This window comes from Bos indicus x Bos taurus, chromosome 14, assembly GCF_003369695.1.
Source record: "Bos indicus x Bos taurus breed Angus x Brahman F1 hybrid chromosome 14, Bos_hybrid_MaternalHap_v2.0, whole genome shotgun sequence".
Taxonomy (NCBI): domain Eukaryota; kingdom Metazoa; phylum Chordata; class Mammalia; order Artiodactyla; family Bovidae; genus Bos; species Bos indicus x Bos taurus.
The window spans coordinates 31,541,302-31,561,986 of NC_040089.1; the positions used below are offsets into that span (position 1 = coordinate 31,541,302).

Below are 20,685 nucleotides of genomic sequence, written 5' to 3' on the forward strand. Positions count from 1 at the left end.
CTTTTTTTTTTTTTTTAGTTTTTTAATTGGAGGATAATTGCTTTACTAGGTTGTGTTGGTTTCTGCTGTACAACATATTCACTTTGATTTAGGTAATCTGATTGAAGGATTAGAATTTTGTAATGCCAATTATAGTTTATTTCTTGTTTGGATCTAGTTGTACTTCAGAAAATGCTCCAAATTCTGTAACATGTTATATTTGAAAATGTTTATATCGGGAGGTCGTCAAAGGCTGCCTGAACTACAGGAAGTCTCAGTTGGGGAAATACAGATATTTATGGACTCTTGGTACTGCCTTAACTTGAACATGAAAACTTTTTTTCCTTATGGTGTCAATTTATGTTTAGAGTGTAATGTAATGTATACCTTTTAAGATTGGAATTTCAAAAAACTTACTATGATGGTTGTTTTGTTTTTAACATATTTTAGTCTATTATTTTTGTAATTATACCTTGTGATAATTTTTACATGAACTAACAAATCTATTTCAGCCCAATTATTTGAGAGCAATCTTTTTTCTTATGTATCCCATGAATGAAATGAAATTTCTATATAAAATCTTCCTCAAGCAGTAGTTTAGATTAAATATATAGGTCAGTGAGACTAATTCCTGTTATACATTTTAACGTTGTTAACAATATTTCTTAAAAATGTGAATCATTATTATACATTTTGTTACTGTGTAAACTTTTACGTCTCTAAATGTAAGGTTTTTCATATAATGTCTCAATGGCTGCTGCTGCTGCTAAGTCACTTCAGTCGTGTCTGACTCTGTGCGACCCCATAGACGGCAGCCCACCAGGCTCCCCCGTCCCTGGGATTCTCCAGGCAAGAACACTGGAGTGGGTTGCCATTTCCTTCTCCAGTGCATGAAAGTGAAGAGTGAAAGGGAAGTCGCTCAGTCATGTCTGACTCTACCAGGCTCCTCCATCCATGGGATTTTCTAGGCAAGAGTACTGACAGTTGAGGTTAAAATTGGATTTCTGTATTTCAGATTTGTAGATTTCTTATTTCCAGCAAAAAAGAAATGATTTCAGGCAGAGTGGTTGCTAGGAAAAATTACTGTGCTTGTTAGTGAAATTTTTGAGACTAAAGAAATGTGTACCATCATTTGGTCTCTTGCTTTAACTATTCTTAAAACTGTTGTTCCTTGGTATTCAAGGGGGATCCATTTCAGGACCCTTCAGGGATATAAAAATCTTTGGATGCTCAAGTCCCTTCGGTAAAGTGGTGTAGTGTTTCCTTATAATCTATGCACATCTTCCCTTATGCTTTAAATCATCTCTAGTTTACTTATAATATCTAATACAATGTAAATGGTATGTAAATAGTTGTAACTGCTATGGAAATAGTTACTTGTTTGCAAGAAATTCAAGTTTTGCCTTTTGAAACTTTCTGGAATTTTTTTTTCCCTCAAATACTTTCTATCTGAGATTGGTTGCAGAACCCACAGATAGAGAAAGTGAAAGTGTTAGTTACTCAGTTGTGTCTGACTCTTTGCGACCCTAGGGACTGGAGCCTGCCCGGCTCCTCTGTCCATGGAATTCTCTAGACAAGAATACTTGAGTAGTAAGCCATTCCCTCTTCCAGGGGATCTTCCTGACCCAGGGATAGAACCTGGGTCTCCTGCTCTGCAGGCAGATTCTTCACCATTTGAGCCAGCAGGGAAACCCCCACAGATACAGAGGGCTGACTATATATTGTAATCATTTTTTGGCTCTGCAGGTCATTTTCTTTTCTTTTTTAATTAATTTTATTGGAGTATATAGTTGGTTTACTGTCTACTTAACCATAAGTTCTTGAAAACAAGAAATCACTGCTGATTGTGAGAAGTACAAAGTTATTCTTCATACTTCTAAATTTCCCATGTTCTTTTTTTTTTTTCCTTTGAATAGTCAACATGCAGTGAATTCTAGTTTTGATTTTGATTTTTAGGTTTTTAATCTTAGTTCTTTTCTAATTACCCTATTAACTTTTCCATATACCATTATGTATTTATTAATATTTCCCTCACTTTAAATATGAGAACATAAAGCCCAAGAATGATTTTACTTTAATTAATCAATCACTGACAGTGTTTTAAAATAGGTAACAGATAGCATTAGCTTGACAGTTGCACTGTGTGTGTGTATGTGTGTGTGTAGTTTGATACATATTTGCCAATTTAAGTAAATTAATAATGTTTTAGGAGCTTTCTGAAGTTGAGTATAATACTGTTTTATAATACTTTGAAACTTTTACATGCGTTTAAAAAAGATAGTTGTCCTAGTCTTTATTATTTATTAAGCTGTAGAAGTTAATATACTAACTACCTTATTATGTTTTATTTTACAACCAATGTTTATGTAATGGGTAAAGGAAATTTTTAGCCTTAAAAATGTTTTTTTTTTAAAGTTTTTATGTGATTAAGGCAGTTAGCACTTGCAGTTTAACTCTTGAATTTGTTAGTTTGTAATTGTGATTTTCATTTAAGAAAATTCTGAAATTGTGCTTCATGTGAAATTAGAACCTGAGATAGAATCTGACTCAATAGACTAAGTGCTTGCTTAATGTGGGACACTCTTAAGTGTGCATACTTAATATGTAGAATATAAATGAGAAATAGCTTATTAGAACATGAGTTTATTAAACTTGGTATTACTTTTTTTTCTTAGTTACTTTTCATTTTTATTTGGAAAGACCATTTTTATGTCATTTTCACCACTTTAAAGATGGGATCAATATTAGAAAAACCCATTATTGAATTAAAGTGAATATGAAAATTGGAAAATAACAGAAAACAAGGAGAAAAATAGTGATCAACATTTAACAGCTCAGTAGCTTTCTTATAATTTCTATAGTTGAGAGTCCCCCTAGCAAAATTCATTCACATTAGAGAAATTTTTTATATGAAAACAAACAGGTGGTGTAACCATTATGAATTTTATGATTTAAGTAAGGAGGAACTTGATTCTTTCTCCCTGTAAGCTGTGTCAGGACCAACAGGTGGTAAATATTTTATGTCATTCTTGATAGCGTAAAAATTGTAAATTTATTCCTGAAGGGGTTTTTTGATTCTGTGATTTATTAATGAAAAATGTTTTTTATTATCAGAAATTATTCATTCACATTTAACTTAGCTGAAAATACTTGTGGTTTTAAACAACTTGCTTTTTCTTCTGTAAGAGAGTATTTTTAAAAAGATAAATGTGTTAATTTTTAGAGTAAACTTGGCCTCTAGCCTATACCTGTTTTCTTTGGGCCTTGAAATTTGAACCTAATTACCTAGAATTAGTGACCCATGTCTTCAAGGAAATAGAAAAAGCTTTTTCCATTTAGCATAGATTTAACTTTTTTTGATAGTAAGATGGTGAAATATTTTGTAATTATTTTATTTCCTCAATCAAATCTGATTTGATATGTCAAAGGAAGTAAAGTTCTCCTTTTATGAGATCTGTCCCTTTCTGAAAAAATCTCAGTGGCTTGAGGTGTGGTAAGTGAACCTGTGGATCAAACGTGGTAGAATATTTAGATAAATTAGTTCTGGGTCACAGGGATGGTTTTAATGTGGAACTGGCTCCCAAGTTATAGCTAAACAGAAGGAACTTACTGGCCCTAACTGGAATCCCTGGATCTGAATAAAATTAGGCTGTTCTTAGATGATTGATGAGTTCATTACTTGTGGATTTTATCATCTGTCAGTTACCCCTTAATGTGAAGAGGGCTGAAGAGATAAGAAGATACAAATGGTGAAAGTGTTGCTGCCTCTCACCAGTTCCCCTGTCTTGGGACTTCATTTGCTTCAATAAAATAAAAATAAATTGTGAGAGCCTCAGAAAACCAGTTAAAGCCAACTCACTGGGATAGTTAAGAGTGATTAAATGCTGAATTTATTGGAAAAATGAAGGAGAGTTGAATAAATGAAGGAAATTCCATTATAATTATAGGGACATTTTAGTAATAAGTAAGGTGGTTAACTTTCCAAACTATAATTTGACTTCACAGCTTGTTAGGTTGCTTTCTTTGCTTCTTTGCTTTTTTTTAAAAAAGTCTTGTATTAGTACTTTAAAAAATATTTATGAATCTCTATTTTTTTCCTTGATTTAACAAAGTAAGCACAATCATGTCATCAGTCATTTCATAAAATTGAGTAGGATGTCTTAAGATTTTTATTATTTTAGTGAAATGCATATATTCTTTTTTGGCTTCTTAAATATTTTTCCAGTCTTGAATTTATTATGATTATAAGTGACAGAAGGGGACTTTTATGATATAATTAATTTTTTTTCTTTAGTGAAAGGGTATACTTTGAAGTATCTTTCATATGGTCTTTTTGTTAGGAAATCTGTATGGTTTTACTGTAGAATTAGCAGAGACCTTGACCTTATGCATACATAAAATCATTTCTTAAATTAATTTAGAATGATTGAAATTTCTTTTTGCATTTTTGGTGCTTGCTTTATTAAGATACATTTCTATATACTGAAGAGCTGATAAAACATTGTAGATGTGCTAAATATAACATACTTTGGGTGTGCTTAATTGCTCAGTCGTGTCTCTTTGCAACCCTCTGGACTGTAGTCAGGCTCCTCTGACCATGGGATTCTTCAGGCAAGAATACTGGAGTGGGTTGACATTTCCTCCTCCAGGGGATCTACCTCAGGTCTCCTGTGTCTCCTACATTGCAGGGAGATTCTTTACCCACTGAGCCATCAGGGAAGCCCATACTTTGGGGACAACTGTATAAAGATAAGCCACAATTACAAGTCCAAATGTTGTTTTTAGACAACTGAAAATACAGGAAGCCACAAACTTTTCAATAAATTTTAGAGAGAATTTTTGTATGTCTTAGTCTTTAATTCTGATTAATTCTGATTTAATCCCAAGTTATGTCTTTTAAAATGTGTAACTTTAAATGTCTCTATATTTGAATACTTTCACTGGTGTATGCTCTGCTTTATCACTTCACTTCTGTCTGTTGTGTTGTGGATTTGTAAGACCATCCCCAGGTTTGGCAATTCACTAGGACTCACAGCACTTTGTGTATGTAGTTATGTTCATGACTGTGGTTTAATAACAGTGGAAGAATACACAGTAAAATCAGCAAATGAAAAAATTGCATGGGACAAAGTCTGAAGGAAACCAGGAGCAGACTTCCAAGAGTTCCCTGCCGAGGACATGCTTAATTCCTGCAGTATCAAAGTGTGAAAACAGGGGTGAAGTGTTGTCTACCAGAAAGTGCATTAGAAACTCACTGCCCAGTGTTATTATTGGGGGCTGGTCATGTAGGCACCCTTTTCCTAGCATGTGCCCAAATTATACACTTGCTGAGAGAAAGGAGTTCAGCATAAACTCTATTGCTTGTACAAACAGTTGAGGCACAGTGGGTCACACTTGCCAGTTCTGAGAATGGTGGACTCCTCCCACAGTCTGTGTTCCCAGGTACCCCTAAGGGCCATTCTTGTAAACAGGCCTTTGTTAAGGGTGGTGGTCTCAGGCCTGCTGTTTACCCTTTTCCGCACATATGTGTTTGTATAGATGCAGTATAACTAAATCTGGTTGCCTGGCACTATTAACTACAAAGCTGACTTAAAGTTTATATATCCCTGTTCTTTAAGTGATAGAAGTAAGGAATAACAGTAAACTGATGTGTCAGTTTAAAAGAGAGATTTGAGTTCTTTGGCTTTAGATATAAAATCAGCTGTGTTGTGATAAATTGAAATAATTTGAAATTGTGTTTTGAAAGGGATTGGGGAGGATTCTATTTTAGATGTGGATGAGAAATGGAAGCCATATATCTGTTCTGCCACAGTTCATATAATAGTAAGGTTACAGTTCTGGGTAGTCTTTCCTCTACAGGGGATATTGAAAAGTATAATGGAAACAAAGAGGAGATTTACATGCTGGCTCTGTGGAGAATGATAAGTTCCTTTTCTTCTGAAAATTGTTTTTTCTTAATATGGTAATGAAATTCACCTAAAATATTGAATAATACTTTAATAATCACATTTCTTACCAGTTGACCTCATGAGAGATTATAGTTTAACAACCATGCAAAAAAATATGACTTATGAAATGCTGATTTTCATGGGTGCTGATAAAGGTTAGTGTGAAAAGTCATGTTGGTTTCTTGATGTGAGAAATTAACCTCAAGGAATCCTTGTTTGCCAAGTGGAAATAAAAAATTAAAAAACACTTAAAAGTTATTTTCTGGAAAGAATTCTTAAGAAGAAAATAAATTTAAAAATTCTAATCTTCCTTTTTCTTGTTCATGAAATTGTGAGTAAAATGACCTAACCATTTTCTTCTCATGTATCAGCCTATTTGCTTATAATGTTCTCTATTCACCTGTGGGTATTATTTAGTATTTCATGTGATTTACAGTGTTAGCAAATGTTGTGGCTTGCTACATTTGGTTTAATTTCATAGTAAGACTGCTTCTTTATTTGTAAGTTAAAAGGTTTGTATATGCAGTGAAATAATTCTCAGAATTTGTGAATTCTGATGTAAAAAAAAGATCTCATTTTTGAAATTTAACTTATCTTCATGAGAGCAAGGACCATGTCCACATACTCAGTGCCTGGAGTAGTACTTGCCATGTAGTAGGTGCTCAATAAATACTCTGACTAATTGAATAATGAAAAAGTCTTATTAGTATTTTCATATTTTTAATATTAAGATTTTCTAGAAGTTATATTGAAATAATTTGTAACTGATCTCCCTTTGTTTTAAAGACTATTGAATCTAAACTCTTAGTGTCTCATTAACCAGCAGATCATATTGTCAGATGTCATTTGAGTTAATTTTCAAATGTATTTACAGTAAAACTTCGTTATAACGCTTTGTTCCCTTTAATATTTCCAACAACAAATGTAAAATCACCAAAGAAAGATAAGAGAAGTCCACTGTATGTGGAACAAGCTCTATAAGCTAATATGTTTTTAAGGATGTACGGGAACAGACGAGGCAATGAGCCTCCTATGGAGTGTGATGGTGATGTCACAGAACAGTCAAACATACGAATTTCATCTGCTGGAAATCAAAGGTATAGTATGTAATATAAATTCTGCCCTTCAGCCATTGCATTGTAAAACAGCAACTGCTAAAACTGGTTTGCTGGAAAACTAGAAAGGCATAGTATGTTAACAGCCTTGCTTATTAGAGAGGATTTAGGGGAAAGGGGGGAGGGAAGAATTGTGTTATATGAAACTTTTTGGTACTTTACAGCATTCTCTTGAAGGGCAAGTTTTGATTATAAAGTGTGCCAAGGTGTTCTGAGTCCTATCATTATAAAATCTATAAATTTGAATTAACGAAAGGAAAAATAAGCATATAATTTAATGGACCAAAGATCAATTTAAAATATCTTGGAGTTATGGAGGGGACGTAACTTGAAATAAATTGAAAATGTTCTTGTAATATGAGTTTCCTTTTCAAAACTATCATTTTCAACATTGAGTAGATAACATTTTTGCTTACTTTGTAAAGTTAGTGCTCATACATAATTGTGTTATATTGGGGTAAAAAAGGAAATTATATGCATTTTATATTCATGTTCTTTTTCTATAGTTTTTTATCTTTTGGTGGCTTTCTTGTGTTGTACATAAGTGGTTTTGAATTTATAGTGCATAACGAAGATAATATTGTGTGTCAGGAAAGTTGTCTATTTTGAGTCTATCTGTATTTGGATTTTCTATTTGAGTCAAATTAAATTTACTTTGAAAGAGTTGTCTCCTCCCCCCTCCCCCCTTGATTCTGTCTTTCAAGGAAAGAGTTTCTTTTAAAGATGATCTTTTCAGAGTGTGGGTGGTATAGATATCATCCTCTTTTTTGGGGATTTATTTATGTGTACTTAGATGTTCATTTTCCTTACTGGGGTAACTGTTCTTATGAAAAAGGGTTTTATTTTATAAAACCCTTCACTGACTGAATCTGGAGTCAGTGAAGCTGGCTGAAGAAAAAGGTCACATGTTTATGTGAATGCCTTGGAGTCCCACTGTGTAAAGAGATAAAATGCCGTGATTTTACCTTTGTTTTAAAAACATGTAATAACTGTTATGTTAGTAATATCCACAGTATGTTGAAAGGCCAATAACTCACACCTACATTTCACTTTAACATTTTTTTCCTGAAAATTGTTTGAGTCTTGATTCTTTTTGTTTTTTTTTTTTGTTTTTAGTGCTCGAGACAATGAACCATCCAAACCTACTTATCGAGAGACATGCAGTCCTTTTGCGGGAATGCTCTTTGGTGTGTACATGCCCTCCAGTTAATTAGATTTTTGTGGAGTGTTTTATAAAAGGTCTTTAGTGAGAACTCACCGTTGTAATTAGTACCACTCTTACTAATAATAGAAAAATTTCTCTAGTGCTTACTCTGTGATAGGCACTATTCTAAACATTTAGCATGTATTATATAGCTCTGTGTATAATTTTAAAGCTAAATAGCTTTTATTTAGTGATGAACTTTCTGTAGATGATAAATGAAGTATTAAGTTCAGTAAAATCTTTAAAATTTCACTTTATTGTAGTGTTGCTGTTTCTTATATTCTTTTTTATACGTAATATTTTTTTCTTGATTCTTTTTCTTTAGCTACCACAAAAGTGCCGTACATTTTAGTTTAGCTCCCCTGAATGAAATCTCTTGATAAAATCCTTTCCCATGTTCTTTCCATTTAGTTTCTGAGAAAGTATTTTGGTCAAATAATGATTATAATCCAGATATTCTGTTCATTTTGTCAGAAATGAAGGTCATTGCTTAAGCATGTTGATTTGTTCTATTAACTTGTTACATTTAATTTCAGAAAGGGTGTGAAGAGAAAGTATTCCCTGTGTGTAACTTTTAAGTAGAAAAGTGGTCTGTTCTTTGTGTAAATATGTTAGAAAAATTGCCTGAGATTCTATTTCAGTGAAGTATATGAAGAAATTGGAGTATAAGAATGCAGTTTATATTCATTCAACCTAAAATCAATCAGTAATTTAAATTTTAGCTTCAGTTCAGTCGCTCAGTCGTGTCCAACTCTGCGACCCCATGGACTGCAGCACACCAGGCTTCTCTGTCCATCACCAACCCCCAGAGCCTGCTCATACTCATGTTCGTCAAGTCGGTGATGCCATCCAACCATCTCATCCTCTGTCGTCCCCTTCTCCTCCCAGCAATCCTGCCTTCAAAAATTTTTCCCAGCAATCCTGCCTTCAAAAATTCCCAGCAAATTTTGGCTTAGAGATATATATTTGTGTGATATTCTCACTTTTGTTTCCTTGAAATGGCTATTATGAGAAAAATGGCATAATACCCAGAGTTTTATTCTAATGTCTTTAAATGAGAATTGACCAATTTAACCTATCAATAAGTCAGAGTAATGGCTTCCTTCTTAGGATTCTTTTTTTGTTAAACATGATAAAAATTGGAGAAATGCTTTTTTGTGTTGGAAACCCACTGACAATTTTATCAGTAAATGGATTACTATACCCTAAAATTTTAAAGATGAATGGTATGAATTTATCATTAATTCAATCCAGGAATTATAGATTGATATTTGATAATAGACTCTGTTGCTTGGAATAGACTATTAAGCTCATTTAATTCAGTGATTTACCGCATGCTTGGATCTTTTTTCCCCAGCTATATTTGTGTGTCCCCTTAGGGAACTTACTCTCCCCTGAGGCAGTACATTCCAACTTGCGGTGACTCTGATTGTTGCAGTATTCTCATTTCTCTTGAGCTGGAATTTGTCTTCCTTTAATTTTTCCCCAGGGATCTTGTTTAGAGCGTTTTGCTTTCTTTGAAGAATTAGGACAGTTGACTGCTGAGAGCAAAAATAATATATTGTGGGGTTTATAATGGAATCATGGATCATTCAAAAGTATGTTTTTAAATTCCATTATTTGGGGATTTTCATGCTGTCTTTTTGTCATTGACTGCTTGTTTAATTCCCTTGTGGGGAAAATAATTTTTAAATTTCAGTTATTTCAAAATTGAATTTTTTAAGTAAAATTTTAAACAGTGGCTCAGAATTCGGTCTGTCTTGCTGAGTGTTTAATGTGTACTTGAAAGAATGTGCATTGTGTGGTTGTGGAATGTAATAGTTTATAAATGTCAAGCCATTTGGTTGATAGTGATGTTCATGTCTTATACATCTTTAATGACTTGTTTAGAGAGAAGAGTTCAATTCCTGACTACCTTGTTCTTAGTGTAGGGCCTGGAGGGATTTTCGCAGTGTTTCTGCACCTTCCGCAGTTTCCTCCATGCCCCCGACAGACAGGATCTCTCTCGCCAGTTTTCCTTGCTCAGCAGTGGTTTGCTGTAGCTTGTTCCTCGATGCCAGGCTGGCCCTGTGTATTTGGTTCTCAGCAATGAGTCTTTCTTAGTGTTCTGCTTCTCCCAGGGTGGTGGCCAAACTCTCCTTTGTGTTTGTGGAGGGTCTTCTATGTAAGAATTTCCTGCTTCTCCCCTAGCAGTAGCAGACCTTTGCTTTGTATGAGGGCAGAACTCTGGGTCCAAGGTTTTCTGTCCTTCAACCAATAGATTTCTGTATATGAGAGAAGAGTCTGGAATGTGGGCAATGGTTGGTTGGTTGATTTTGCCTCGGAATGCTGTCTTCCAGGTGTCTTGTGTTGCCCCATCTCCAGCCTCTCATGAGCGTCAGGTGAAGGCAGCAAATGAGTGCAGATTCCCCTTGTGTCTGGGGCTTTCAGAGAAGCTACACTGCTACTCCAACCCCACCCAGACCTTTAAGAATTCATTACCATTTCAGTTATTTTCTTTTTACCTACTTCTAAAGTGAAAGTATTAGTCACTCTGTCATTTCTGACTCTTCGCTACCCTGTGGACTGTAGCCTGCCAGGCTTCTCTGTCCATGGAATTCTCCAGGCAGGAATACTGGTATGGGTTGCCATTTCCTTCTCCAGGGGAGTTTCCTGACCCAGGGACCAAACCCAGGTGTCCTGCATTGTAGGCAGATTCCTTACTGTTAAGGCTGCTGCCCATTTCTCCATACACTGGTAAAGGTAAAACACTTGTCTTGTCCCATCTTTCTATGAATTGGTTTTTATACCCTTTGAAATTCAGTTTACCTGGTTGCTTATAACCTCAGCTCTCTGATGGGCTTTTTAAAAGTTACGATTTTGTAGATGAGCTTTTTCCTATTGTGCTGCTGCTGCGTCACTTCAGTCGTGTCCGACTCTGTGCGACCCCATAGACGGAAGCCCACCAGGCTCCCCTGTCCCTGGGAATCTCCAGGCAAGAACACTGGAGTGGGTTGCCATTTCCTGCTCCAATACATGAAAGTGAAAAGTGAAAGTGAAGTCGCTCAGTCGTGTCAGAGTCTTCGCAACCCCATGGACTGCAGCCTACCAGGCTCCTCCGTCCATGGGATTTTCCAGGCAAGAGTACTGGAGTGGGGTGCCATTGCCTTCTCCATTTCCTATTGTAGGGTATGAACAATGTTCTCTTGTGGCTTTCTACTTTCTAAGGAGGAGTCCCTATTTGGTTCTTCATAATAGTTTTATTTTATCCTTATTACTATTTTCACTTAAATATTTGGGCATAGTTTTGGTAGCTGTTTTAACATCTTTGTTCATTGTTCTATCATCTGTTTCTGTGATTTTTTTTTTCCAACGGATTAACTTTTCTAATGGTTATGGGTCACTGTATTGCTTTTCTATTGTTGCATTACAGATTAGTAAGATTTAGTGGCTCAAAATGTCACACATCTGAGTTTCTGTGTGACATTAATTTTGTTGGGTCCTCTGCTCAAGATCTCATAAGGTGTCAGCCAGGCTGTTTTTCATCTGGGGTCTTATAGGGAAAGAAGAGCTTTCAGATTTTTGGCTCAATTAATTTTTTTGTGGCTGCATTACTAAGGGCCCTGGCTTCTTACTGTGTATCTGCTAGACACTCTCCTCAGTTCCTGGAGGCCGTATGCTATTTCTTGCCACTTGGTCTTTTCCTCCAAGACTGCTCATTTTATCATGCCACCAAGGAGAATTTCTGAACTCAATGAGAACTTTTATCTGCTTATGTCAGACCCACCCAAGATCATATCCCTTTTAATTAGTTCAAAATTGATTTGGTGCCTCAATTAAATACATCTGCAGATTCCTTTCACCTTTGCCACATTCATTGGCTGGAAGCAAGTCATCAGTCCTGCCACACTCAGGGAAAGGTTTGTACAGGAAGTTCGTGCCAAAAGGCAGAGACAGAATGTAGATATGTCTGAGAACTTTGTCTGCCACGTTCATGTTTTTCTGTTTCCTAAGGACCAGTCTCTCTGAGGCCTTATTTTAAACTCAGCTGGAACATCTAGAGCAACCTTCCCTCGAGGAAGATTGCTCAGCCTTCATGCTTGCTCCTCTTCCCTGAATACTCTTAAAGGATCACCAAGAACTCCAGTCTAGCTGGCTGGAGCTTAAATTTCTCCCCACTTCATTGGGGGAGGTCTGTGAATTCAGTTTATGGGTTCTTCGTAATTTTTTGCCCAACTTAATGGAATTTCACTCTGCATACACTGACTAGTTCACAGTAAAGTTCAGAGGAACCCCTTTACAGATTTCCAAAGCCCTTTTATGCTTCTTCTTAAATTTTTGGCCCAAACTTCTAGCCACTTAGCTTTCCTAATTTTGACCTTTATTTGCTCAATTTAACTGTTTCCCATGTTAAATTTTTTCCCTCCCTATACCCGTGAAGATTGCACGCAGGCAGAAACGGAGGGTGCTTCAAAGGTGCTCACATTTATTTACCTTCTCTCAGGTATTACACTTGTGTGCTACCTGTTGTCCAGTGTCTGAAAAAGTTATTTCATATATTTTGCCTAGTTTTATTATGTTTTTTTTTTTTTAATGGAAGGCTGAGTTTTGTGCTTGTTAATTCCATCATGATCAGAAGCAGAATGGACATATCTACTTTGATTGTAAACCATTATTATTAACCTTAACATGATTTATATTACCTTATGGGAGCTTCAGTGTTGCTGATATCTGTGCTTAATGGACAAAAGGAAACTAATAATTAAGGTAGTAGAGAAGTTTCTGGTTCAGTTGCATTTTTGATATCCTGTGATTTGTGTAGTTTTCCAGATTTTGCATGACTGGATTTTCATATAAGTGATACCAGAGTAAAAGGTTCACATATTTTTTTTCTGTAGAATTGAAATAACCATTGAAATTTTTTGAGCAGGGTGTCATGATTAGTGTCATGATTAGTGTTGTACTTTAGGACAGTTAATCGTATGTAAGTGTGCTAGATGTATTAGAATAGGGAGGGAAGAAGTTGTGGAGACAAGTTAAAAGGTTATTGCTGCAATTCAGGTAAAATATAGAGTTCCTATCCAAGGTTGATGGCCATAACAGTAGAGAAGAGGGGCCTCACATGAAATAAATAAGAAAGAATGAGATAGCAAAGTTATAGTGACGTTTTGAGGCTCAATTATTAGGCCGCTAACAGAAAACAAAAGGACAGTTGCTTTTGTGATGTCCTTTTTGAACACACTTGATAAATTTAAGGGGCTTGTGAGAAATATTAGTAGAGATAGTATCCTGATTTTTGGAAAGTGGGAATAGAAATTATTCTCTTATTTAAGAAGGTTTTTGACTAATGTAGAATTTTGAGAAGGATTAATGTGCCTTGTGTTTGACACATAGTAGTTATTCATAAATTATAAAACTAAAATTGAATAGGTAATGTTACATGTGATTTTACCTTCTATATTTGCTGCATATGTAATAATTATACTCTGATATAATTACAATGAAAAATAAAAAATTAACTTTGCAGTTACATGTGTTACTTCAGAGTTAAGACTGCCTTTTTTTTTTTTTTTTTTTACCATTTTCTAGGGGGTGAAGATCGAGAACTTATTCAGAGAAGGAAAGAGAAATATAGACAAGAACTATTGGAACAAATGGCTGAACAACAGAGGAACAAGAGACGGTAATGAAAGGTTTGCATTTAACAACCATGTTTTGAATTTAAATGTTGGTTTAAAATGACATGGTAGTAACTATTACATGGTAAAATAAGGGAATATTTTTCATAATACGGTTCTGTGTTTGTAAATCATTCTGTTTCAGTCTCCACGTTGTAAATCAGCCAGGGTAATAAAACAGATACTTTGAGCGTGATCACTTTCTTCATCACAGGTAACAAAAGAGACTGTGTGTTCATTCTGTAATAGGCCTTATACATATTCTCATTAATTCTTCAATTTTAGGGGAACATTTAATGTTATCTACATGCCCACTGTGTTATCCCCATATATAGTAGCAAGTAAAAAGCATTTTGTCTTTTAACAATGAAATGGTAAGCACACGTGTATGTACATGCCATATAAAAATAATCATGAGAGATCCACAGATATTTATATTGTATACAACTCGCAGAATTTGTAATCATTCATGTAGAAAGACCTCTGAAATAATAATTTCAGTTTAAAATTAGGGATAGATATTTTGGTTCTAGAGAATTCGAGACTTATCACCTTTTAGTCTTGCCTTTTTCTTAGAGGAAGCCAGTATCTCTTGTCCAGTATTAGCCATATTTAAGATCATTTTTCTGGAATACTCTTATTGGAGAGTATCATGTTAACTTTTAATTTTTAATCCTCCCTTTTGTGAACTGAAGATATACATGTACCCTAAAAGAAGTTTTTATTTGTTTTACTAAGACTTTGTTTTACTTCTTTATTCTGTGTAAATTGCTTAAACTTTGAAGTATCCCAGGCACTGGTTTAGAGATATTTATTCCAAGTCAGTTTGCATGTGAATGCTTGTTTATTTTCCACCAAATCAGAAAACTTAGTTTTCAGAATTATTTAAGGTTTTATTGCTAATTAAATTATTTACTATTTATTTTTGGAGATGTCATTGCATGGACTTTGTAAGTTTGTTTCAATAATGATTATGATTTTGATACTGTTTATTATAACCTTGTAATATGTAAAACTTTAATTTTGTTTAGAGAAAAAGATTTGGATCTCAGGGTTGCAGCTTCTGGAGCACAAGACCCTGAGAAATCGGTAAGAGTTCTTGCCATCTTTTAATGTTTACTCTTTCATTCAAATAAGGCTCAGATGTAGTGGCAGGTAGAGACAGAGCATATTGGGGAAAATGTAAGAGTAGACAAGTTTGAACAGTAATAAACTAAATTCAGGAGTCCTAACTCTTTTTTACTTCTCTAAGATAATTTTTCCCTTTTCATATATATATTTTTTTAAAGTTTCTTATAAATTAGTCCTTTCAGTTTATTTTCATGCACTATTTTAGTTTAATATATAATGAATGTTAATCTTCATTGTATTTTGATAATGTTTGTTGTATTAGAGGGGTTTCCAGAGAAATTGAAATCTTTAATTCTAGTCTAAGCATTTTAATAATTTTTACTTAATGTAAATCTAGAGGTAATAACCTTATATTACTTTAATTTTTTAATTTTCATAATTGGAATGAATTATACACATCATTGCAGTTGAGTAAGGAGAAGGTAATAATTTATTACTCTTCTCAAAAGCTACTTTTTTTTTTTAGTTGGATGTGTAGAATTTATTTGCTAGGGCAAGTTTTTGTTTCATCTCTTAAGAAACTTTAATTTCTTTAAAAATTACATTAAAAAGTTTGTTCTTAAAAAGAATACAGCAACTGAAAATAACTCTGTTGTAGGCAACTTTTGTCTTACATTTTCTTATGCTACATATAACCTGTGGATTCTTCATTTTAAAAATTTTGATACTGCGCCAGTATCACTCCTAGTGTACTTTTTGACTTCTCATAGAGTAAAACTTTAAGATTCATCTGAGAAATCATTCTTGAGAAACTAAAAGTGCTAGGAAAAAAGAATAAATTCCAAAACGGAATATATTTTCCTCTGTCAGTAAATACCTTCCAAATAGTTTTGACAGTCAAGAATTTCCTTTTAGAATCTTAACTTTTTAATATAATGTGGTGGCATGTTAAACCTCGCATTTATAGTTACCTTTTTGTTTGATGGATCTTCTTATTTATATTTAAACAACTTTTAGAGTGTCAAGTTGCTTTTTATGAGAATAAATAAAAATTTTACATGTAATAGTTATTTAGACCATCACTTTTGGGTTTATTTTTGATGTGCAAATCTTAGAAAAGGGCACTTAAATGATATTCTGGAGCAGAGGTTAGCAAACTATAACCTGTGGCCAAATCCATTTGCTGCCTGTTTTTGTCACGTTTTATTGCATCACACCCTCCTGGCTAATTTGCTTACATACTGTTTTGGTCTACTTTAGAAGTTACGAAGAGATCATGTGGCTTACAAAGTCTGATATATTTACTAACTGGCTCTTCACAGAAAATGTTTGCTCACTCTGCTCTGGAGAAACTTTAATGTTAGAATACTTTGATGACAATTGAGAGTAGTGAAGCAGCATAGTGTTATAGTATAATAGAGTTTTATATTTAGAATTAATATCTGGCTCTAGTCTTTGCTTATTTATTAATGGTGAAACCTTAGGTGATTTATGTACTTTCATGGAGACTCAGTTACTCATTTTATAAAATAAGAATTGGATCTTAAAAATCTCTTATAGCTGTAAAATTCTGTTGTGTGTACTCAATCTTGTCTTACTCTTTGTGACCCTATGGACTGTAGCCCTCCAGGCTCTTCTGTCCATGGGATTCTCCAGGCAAAAATACTGGAGTGGGTTGTCATTTCCTCCAGGGGATCTTCCAAACCCTAGGATCAAACCCAGGTCTCCTGCATTGGCAAGCAGATTGTTTACCACTGAGCCAGCTGGGAAATCCCAAGTGTTTGTGTCTCTGCTCTGTGTCTAACTTAAGTGCCTGCTGGCAGTCTGGGATAGAGGGTCTTTTGAGATCTCTTCCACCTTTAAATTTATGATTACATGTGACACACAGATTTTTCTCTTTATTTTAGCCTGATAGACTAAAGCAGTTTAGTGTGGCACCAAGACACTTTGAAGAGATGATACCACCTGAGAGACCCAGAATAGCTTTCCAGACACCTCTCCCTCCTCTGTCCGCCCCATCTGTCCCACCCATCCCATCAGTTTACTCCATCCCATCTCAGAGTGAAGATGTGCACAGTGGACTCAGCAGCACTCTTGGTGACATGGTGCCTCCCAGGTGCTTGTTTAAAATGTTTTGTGTTTGGAAATTAGGTAAGGTATCATTATATTTTATATTTAGAAGTAGTTGCTGAAGCAGATGATGGTATCCTTCAGAGATTTTCGTACAATTAATGGATTTTGTCAAATAATTTCTGTTGAAATGTGTTTTCATTGTTGATCTTTGCTCTGTTAAAAAACAAGAGAAATTCTTATAACATTCTTTTATTGTTTAAAGATGCTTCAGTATTTTTAAAATGTATAACTAAATACATTTAGTATTTAGTTTTAGGTCATATTTTGGAATGTCTATTTTAATATCTTTTAACATATAAAACCTGGACATTTTCAATTTTGTAATTTCCACTTGGCAAACATTGAATACTTCCTTCAGTTAATGCTGAAAAAGTTTCTAATGTGACTGTTTTATATATATTACTTTAGTTTGTTTTCTTCAACTCTTTCTCTGTGATTACTTACAGGCTATGCAACTCAAGTATCTGAAATAAAGTGTTGAGATTATAAAACCTGTAATTTAGGTATTAGGGTAAAGATTTAATGTCACAGGTAAAAGGCATCATACTATATTGGATTTAAACATAAAGAAAATCTTGTTAATGTTGGTATTTTCTGGTCTATACTTTCTTCTCTCAGGATTTTTGCTTATTTTTTGTTCACTACTAATGTATTAATTGACGGATTACATTTAATCAGGTGTTTTCTTTTTTAACATTGATACTTTCTGGGCTATACATTCCTTCAGTAATACTTGGTATCATCTTTTATTTACTGCTAACAAATTGTCTAACCATGTTTACCGTACTTATCAGGTGTTTGGTTCGTTTCATCCGATGGCTTCCCAACTCAAAAGGCTAGATGATATCAGTGTTGACTTAGGGATTAAAATGGTTGCTTCACTGCCTGGAGTTTGGGCAAACCAGACTTATTGAACTTCAGTTTTCTCACTTGTAAAAGTAGAATAGTAACATACATATGTGTGTGTGAGTGTGTGTATATGTTTTTAAATCTACAGTTAGAGGATTGTTATGAGGATTAAATCTTGTATAAATCTCTAAAAATTTAAGCTTTAATGATACTGAAAGTTTTCTTTTATAGTAATTTTTCAGCTGTTTTGTTGATGTATCTACAGAGTAAGGATAGTAAGATTAGACACATAAATGCTTAGTAAATGTGAAGATTATTCATGACTGAAGAGAACTTTAATGCCTTCTCAGCTCTTTAGAATTATTTTGAAGTATACAAAGGGGAACCTAAGATACACACTCAAATGTGAAGACATTCTAGGATGCCTCCTTTGTCTTTCTGTTCATCTAAAGGAATCTGCTTTTTACCTTTTAACAAATGGAAAATATTGCCTTGGTGGAAATACAGAGATACTTCTTAATCATTAATGAAGTGCTGATGTAGACATTTTCAGAAGTTTTAACTTTATGAAGTGCTGAAAATTAAGTCAAAAATTGATATTTAAGTAGTTTCTTTTTCACATTATAGTTTAATTCCTTTAAAAGAACAATACATTTTTAGAGTTTAAAAAAAAATACACCTTTCTCTCAGTTACATGGAACCACTTGTAATGCCATTCTGTACCTCTGCCTTTTCTTCTTCTTGTTTCCTCCTCCTCTGTGATTCACTCTGGCAGCGTGGTTGAAGCATTGCCTTTCTTGGAAAACATCCTGATACTTCTTCTCCTTCTCTATGTGATCTAAATGTTCCTACTCCATAAAATCTAAATGTTCCTATTCTTTTAACACCCCATGTCTCCTTGTATTGCTTCATCTGCTCTGTGCTGTGCTAAATTGCTTCAATCGTATCCAAATCTTTGCGACCCCTTGGACTGTAGCCCACCAGACTTCTCTGTCCATGAGATTCTCCAGGCAGGAATACTGGAGTTGGTTCCCAGGCCTTCCTCCAGGGGACCTTCCCAACCCAGGGATTGGACTTGTGTCTCATTATGTCTCCTGCATTCGCAGGCAGGTTTTTTTTTTTTTTTTTTTTTTACCATTAGTGCCACCTGTGAAACTGCTTCATTTGCTATACACTGCTTTAATGGTTGTTTTATGTCTGTATTATTTCTGAGGGACAGAGACCATGTTTGTTCAATACTGGCAGATGGTGACAAATTAGATACTCACTGAGTAACTGTGGTACCTTAAATTCTGAAATTTTATATTTTTTGTTTTTTGAATTATAATTTTTGATAAGATACTGAAGCAAGATGATGACTTTTCCTAAAGTAGCAATTAGATTTTCAGTAAGATTTTTGTAAAAGAATACTATCTTGATTTTTTTTTTTTAAAGTTGCAATGAAATATGAGAAGAATTTCCCAATTTTCTGTTGGTACAGAGTTGCACCTCTGCCTCCACCTCCCATGCTGCCCCCTTTGGCTGCGAACTACCGAACTCCTTACGATGACGCGTACTATTTCTATGGGGCCAGGAATACTTTGGATCCTAGTCTTGCTTATTGTAAGTTATCTGTGGGGTAAACATTATTGTACAGCAGTTCAGTCAAGAAAATTGGTTTCTGTGCAAGCAAAAATACGTCAATGAGAAAAAGCACAACTTTACTTAATTCCAATATTATATATTTATTGATTTAGTAAATGCTCTACTTTAAAACTCAGTTATAATTCATAGTTATTTCTTTTTTATCTAGGTTTAAGAAATAACTATTTCATGTTTTCTTGCATTATTCTTTGCTAACTCTTAACTCAGAAGGAAATATGTTTTTTTTTCCTTAGGTAGCATTTTCAGTATGTGACTTTTCCTTTAGGGATAAAGTGTAATTAAGTGAGTACTCAGACATAAATGTGTTTGTTTTCTTTTTAGATGGTTCAGGGATGATGGGAGTACAGCCTGCTCCTGCTCCTTATGTTACAGCTCCTGTCACCCACCAGCCAGTACAGCCTATTGTGTAAGTAGTTAAAATAATTCTTTGTTTCAAGGTTAATTTGTCTTCCATTGAACCTGTATTATTCAGTGCACTCTTTTTTGTTCAGAACAGATACGCCGCTAAGTCACTTCAGTCGTGTCCGACTCTGTGCGACCCCATAGACGGCAGCCCACCAGGCTCCCCCGTCCCTGGGATTCTCCAGGCAAGAACACTGGAGTGGGTTGCCATTTCCTTTTCCAATGCATGAAAGTGAAAAGTCAAAGTGAAGTCGCTCAGTCGTGTCTGACTCTTAGCGACCCCATGGACTGCAGCCTACCAGGCTCTTCCGTCCATAGGATTTTCCAGGCAAGAGTACTGGAGTGGGGTGCCATTGCCTTCTCCATCAGAACAGATATAACTTATTTTAATTACCAGTTATTACATAACCAGTGCACAATGCTGGAAAAGATTGAGGGCAGGAGACCACACAGGATGAAATGGTTGAATGGCATCACCCACTCAATGGACATGAATTTGAAGAAACTGTGAGAGGTAGTGAAGGACAGGGAAGCCTGGCATGCTGTAGTTCATGGGGTTGCAAAGAGTCGGACACAACTTAGTGACTGAATAACAACAACGTTATGTGCAGTGCTTTTAAGTCAGTGTTTCATATTTCATAGAAAGCACATTTAAAAAATTAAGAATAACCTCTCTTTTATTA

At 34.7% G+C, this 20,685-nt stretch overlaps 1 protein-coding gene across 11 annotated transcripts in view; it reads left to right on the forward strand.

Moving 5' to 3' along the window:
* The window catches only part of CSPP1 (centrosome and spindle pole associated protein 1), a 110,374-nt gene that overhangs the window by 34,038 nt on the left and 55,651 nt on the right, over positions 1-20,685 (forward strand). For 8 of the 11 annotated variants that reach the window (XM_027561118.1, XM_027561123.1, XM_027561124.1 and 5 more), the window contains 7 exons: positions 6,926-7,024; positions 8,159-8,229; positions 13,815-13,908; positions 14,935-14,992; positions 16,882-17,090; positions 19,437-19,558; positions 19,922-20,006. In XM_027561118.1, coding sequence (XP_027416919.1) covers positions 6,926-7,024; positions 8,159-8,229; positions 13,815-13,908; positions 14,935-14,992; positions 16,882-17,090; positions 19,437-19,558; positions 19,922-20,006 — 738 coding nt within the window. The remainder of the gene's footprint in view (positions 1-6,925; positions 7,025-8,158; positions 8,230-13,814; positions 13,909-14,934; positions 14,993-16,881; positions 17,091-19,436; positions 19,559-19,921; positions 20,007-20,685) is intronic. The other 3 variants (XM_027561128.1, XM_027561129.1, XM_027561121.1) reach the window with 2 other exon arrangements.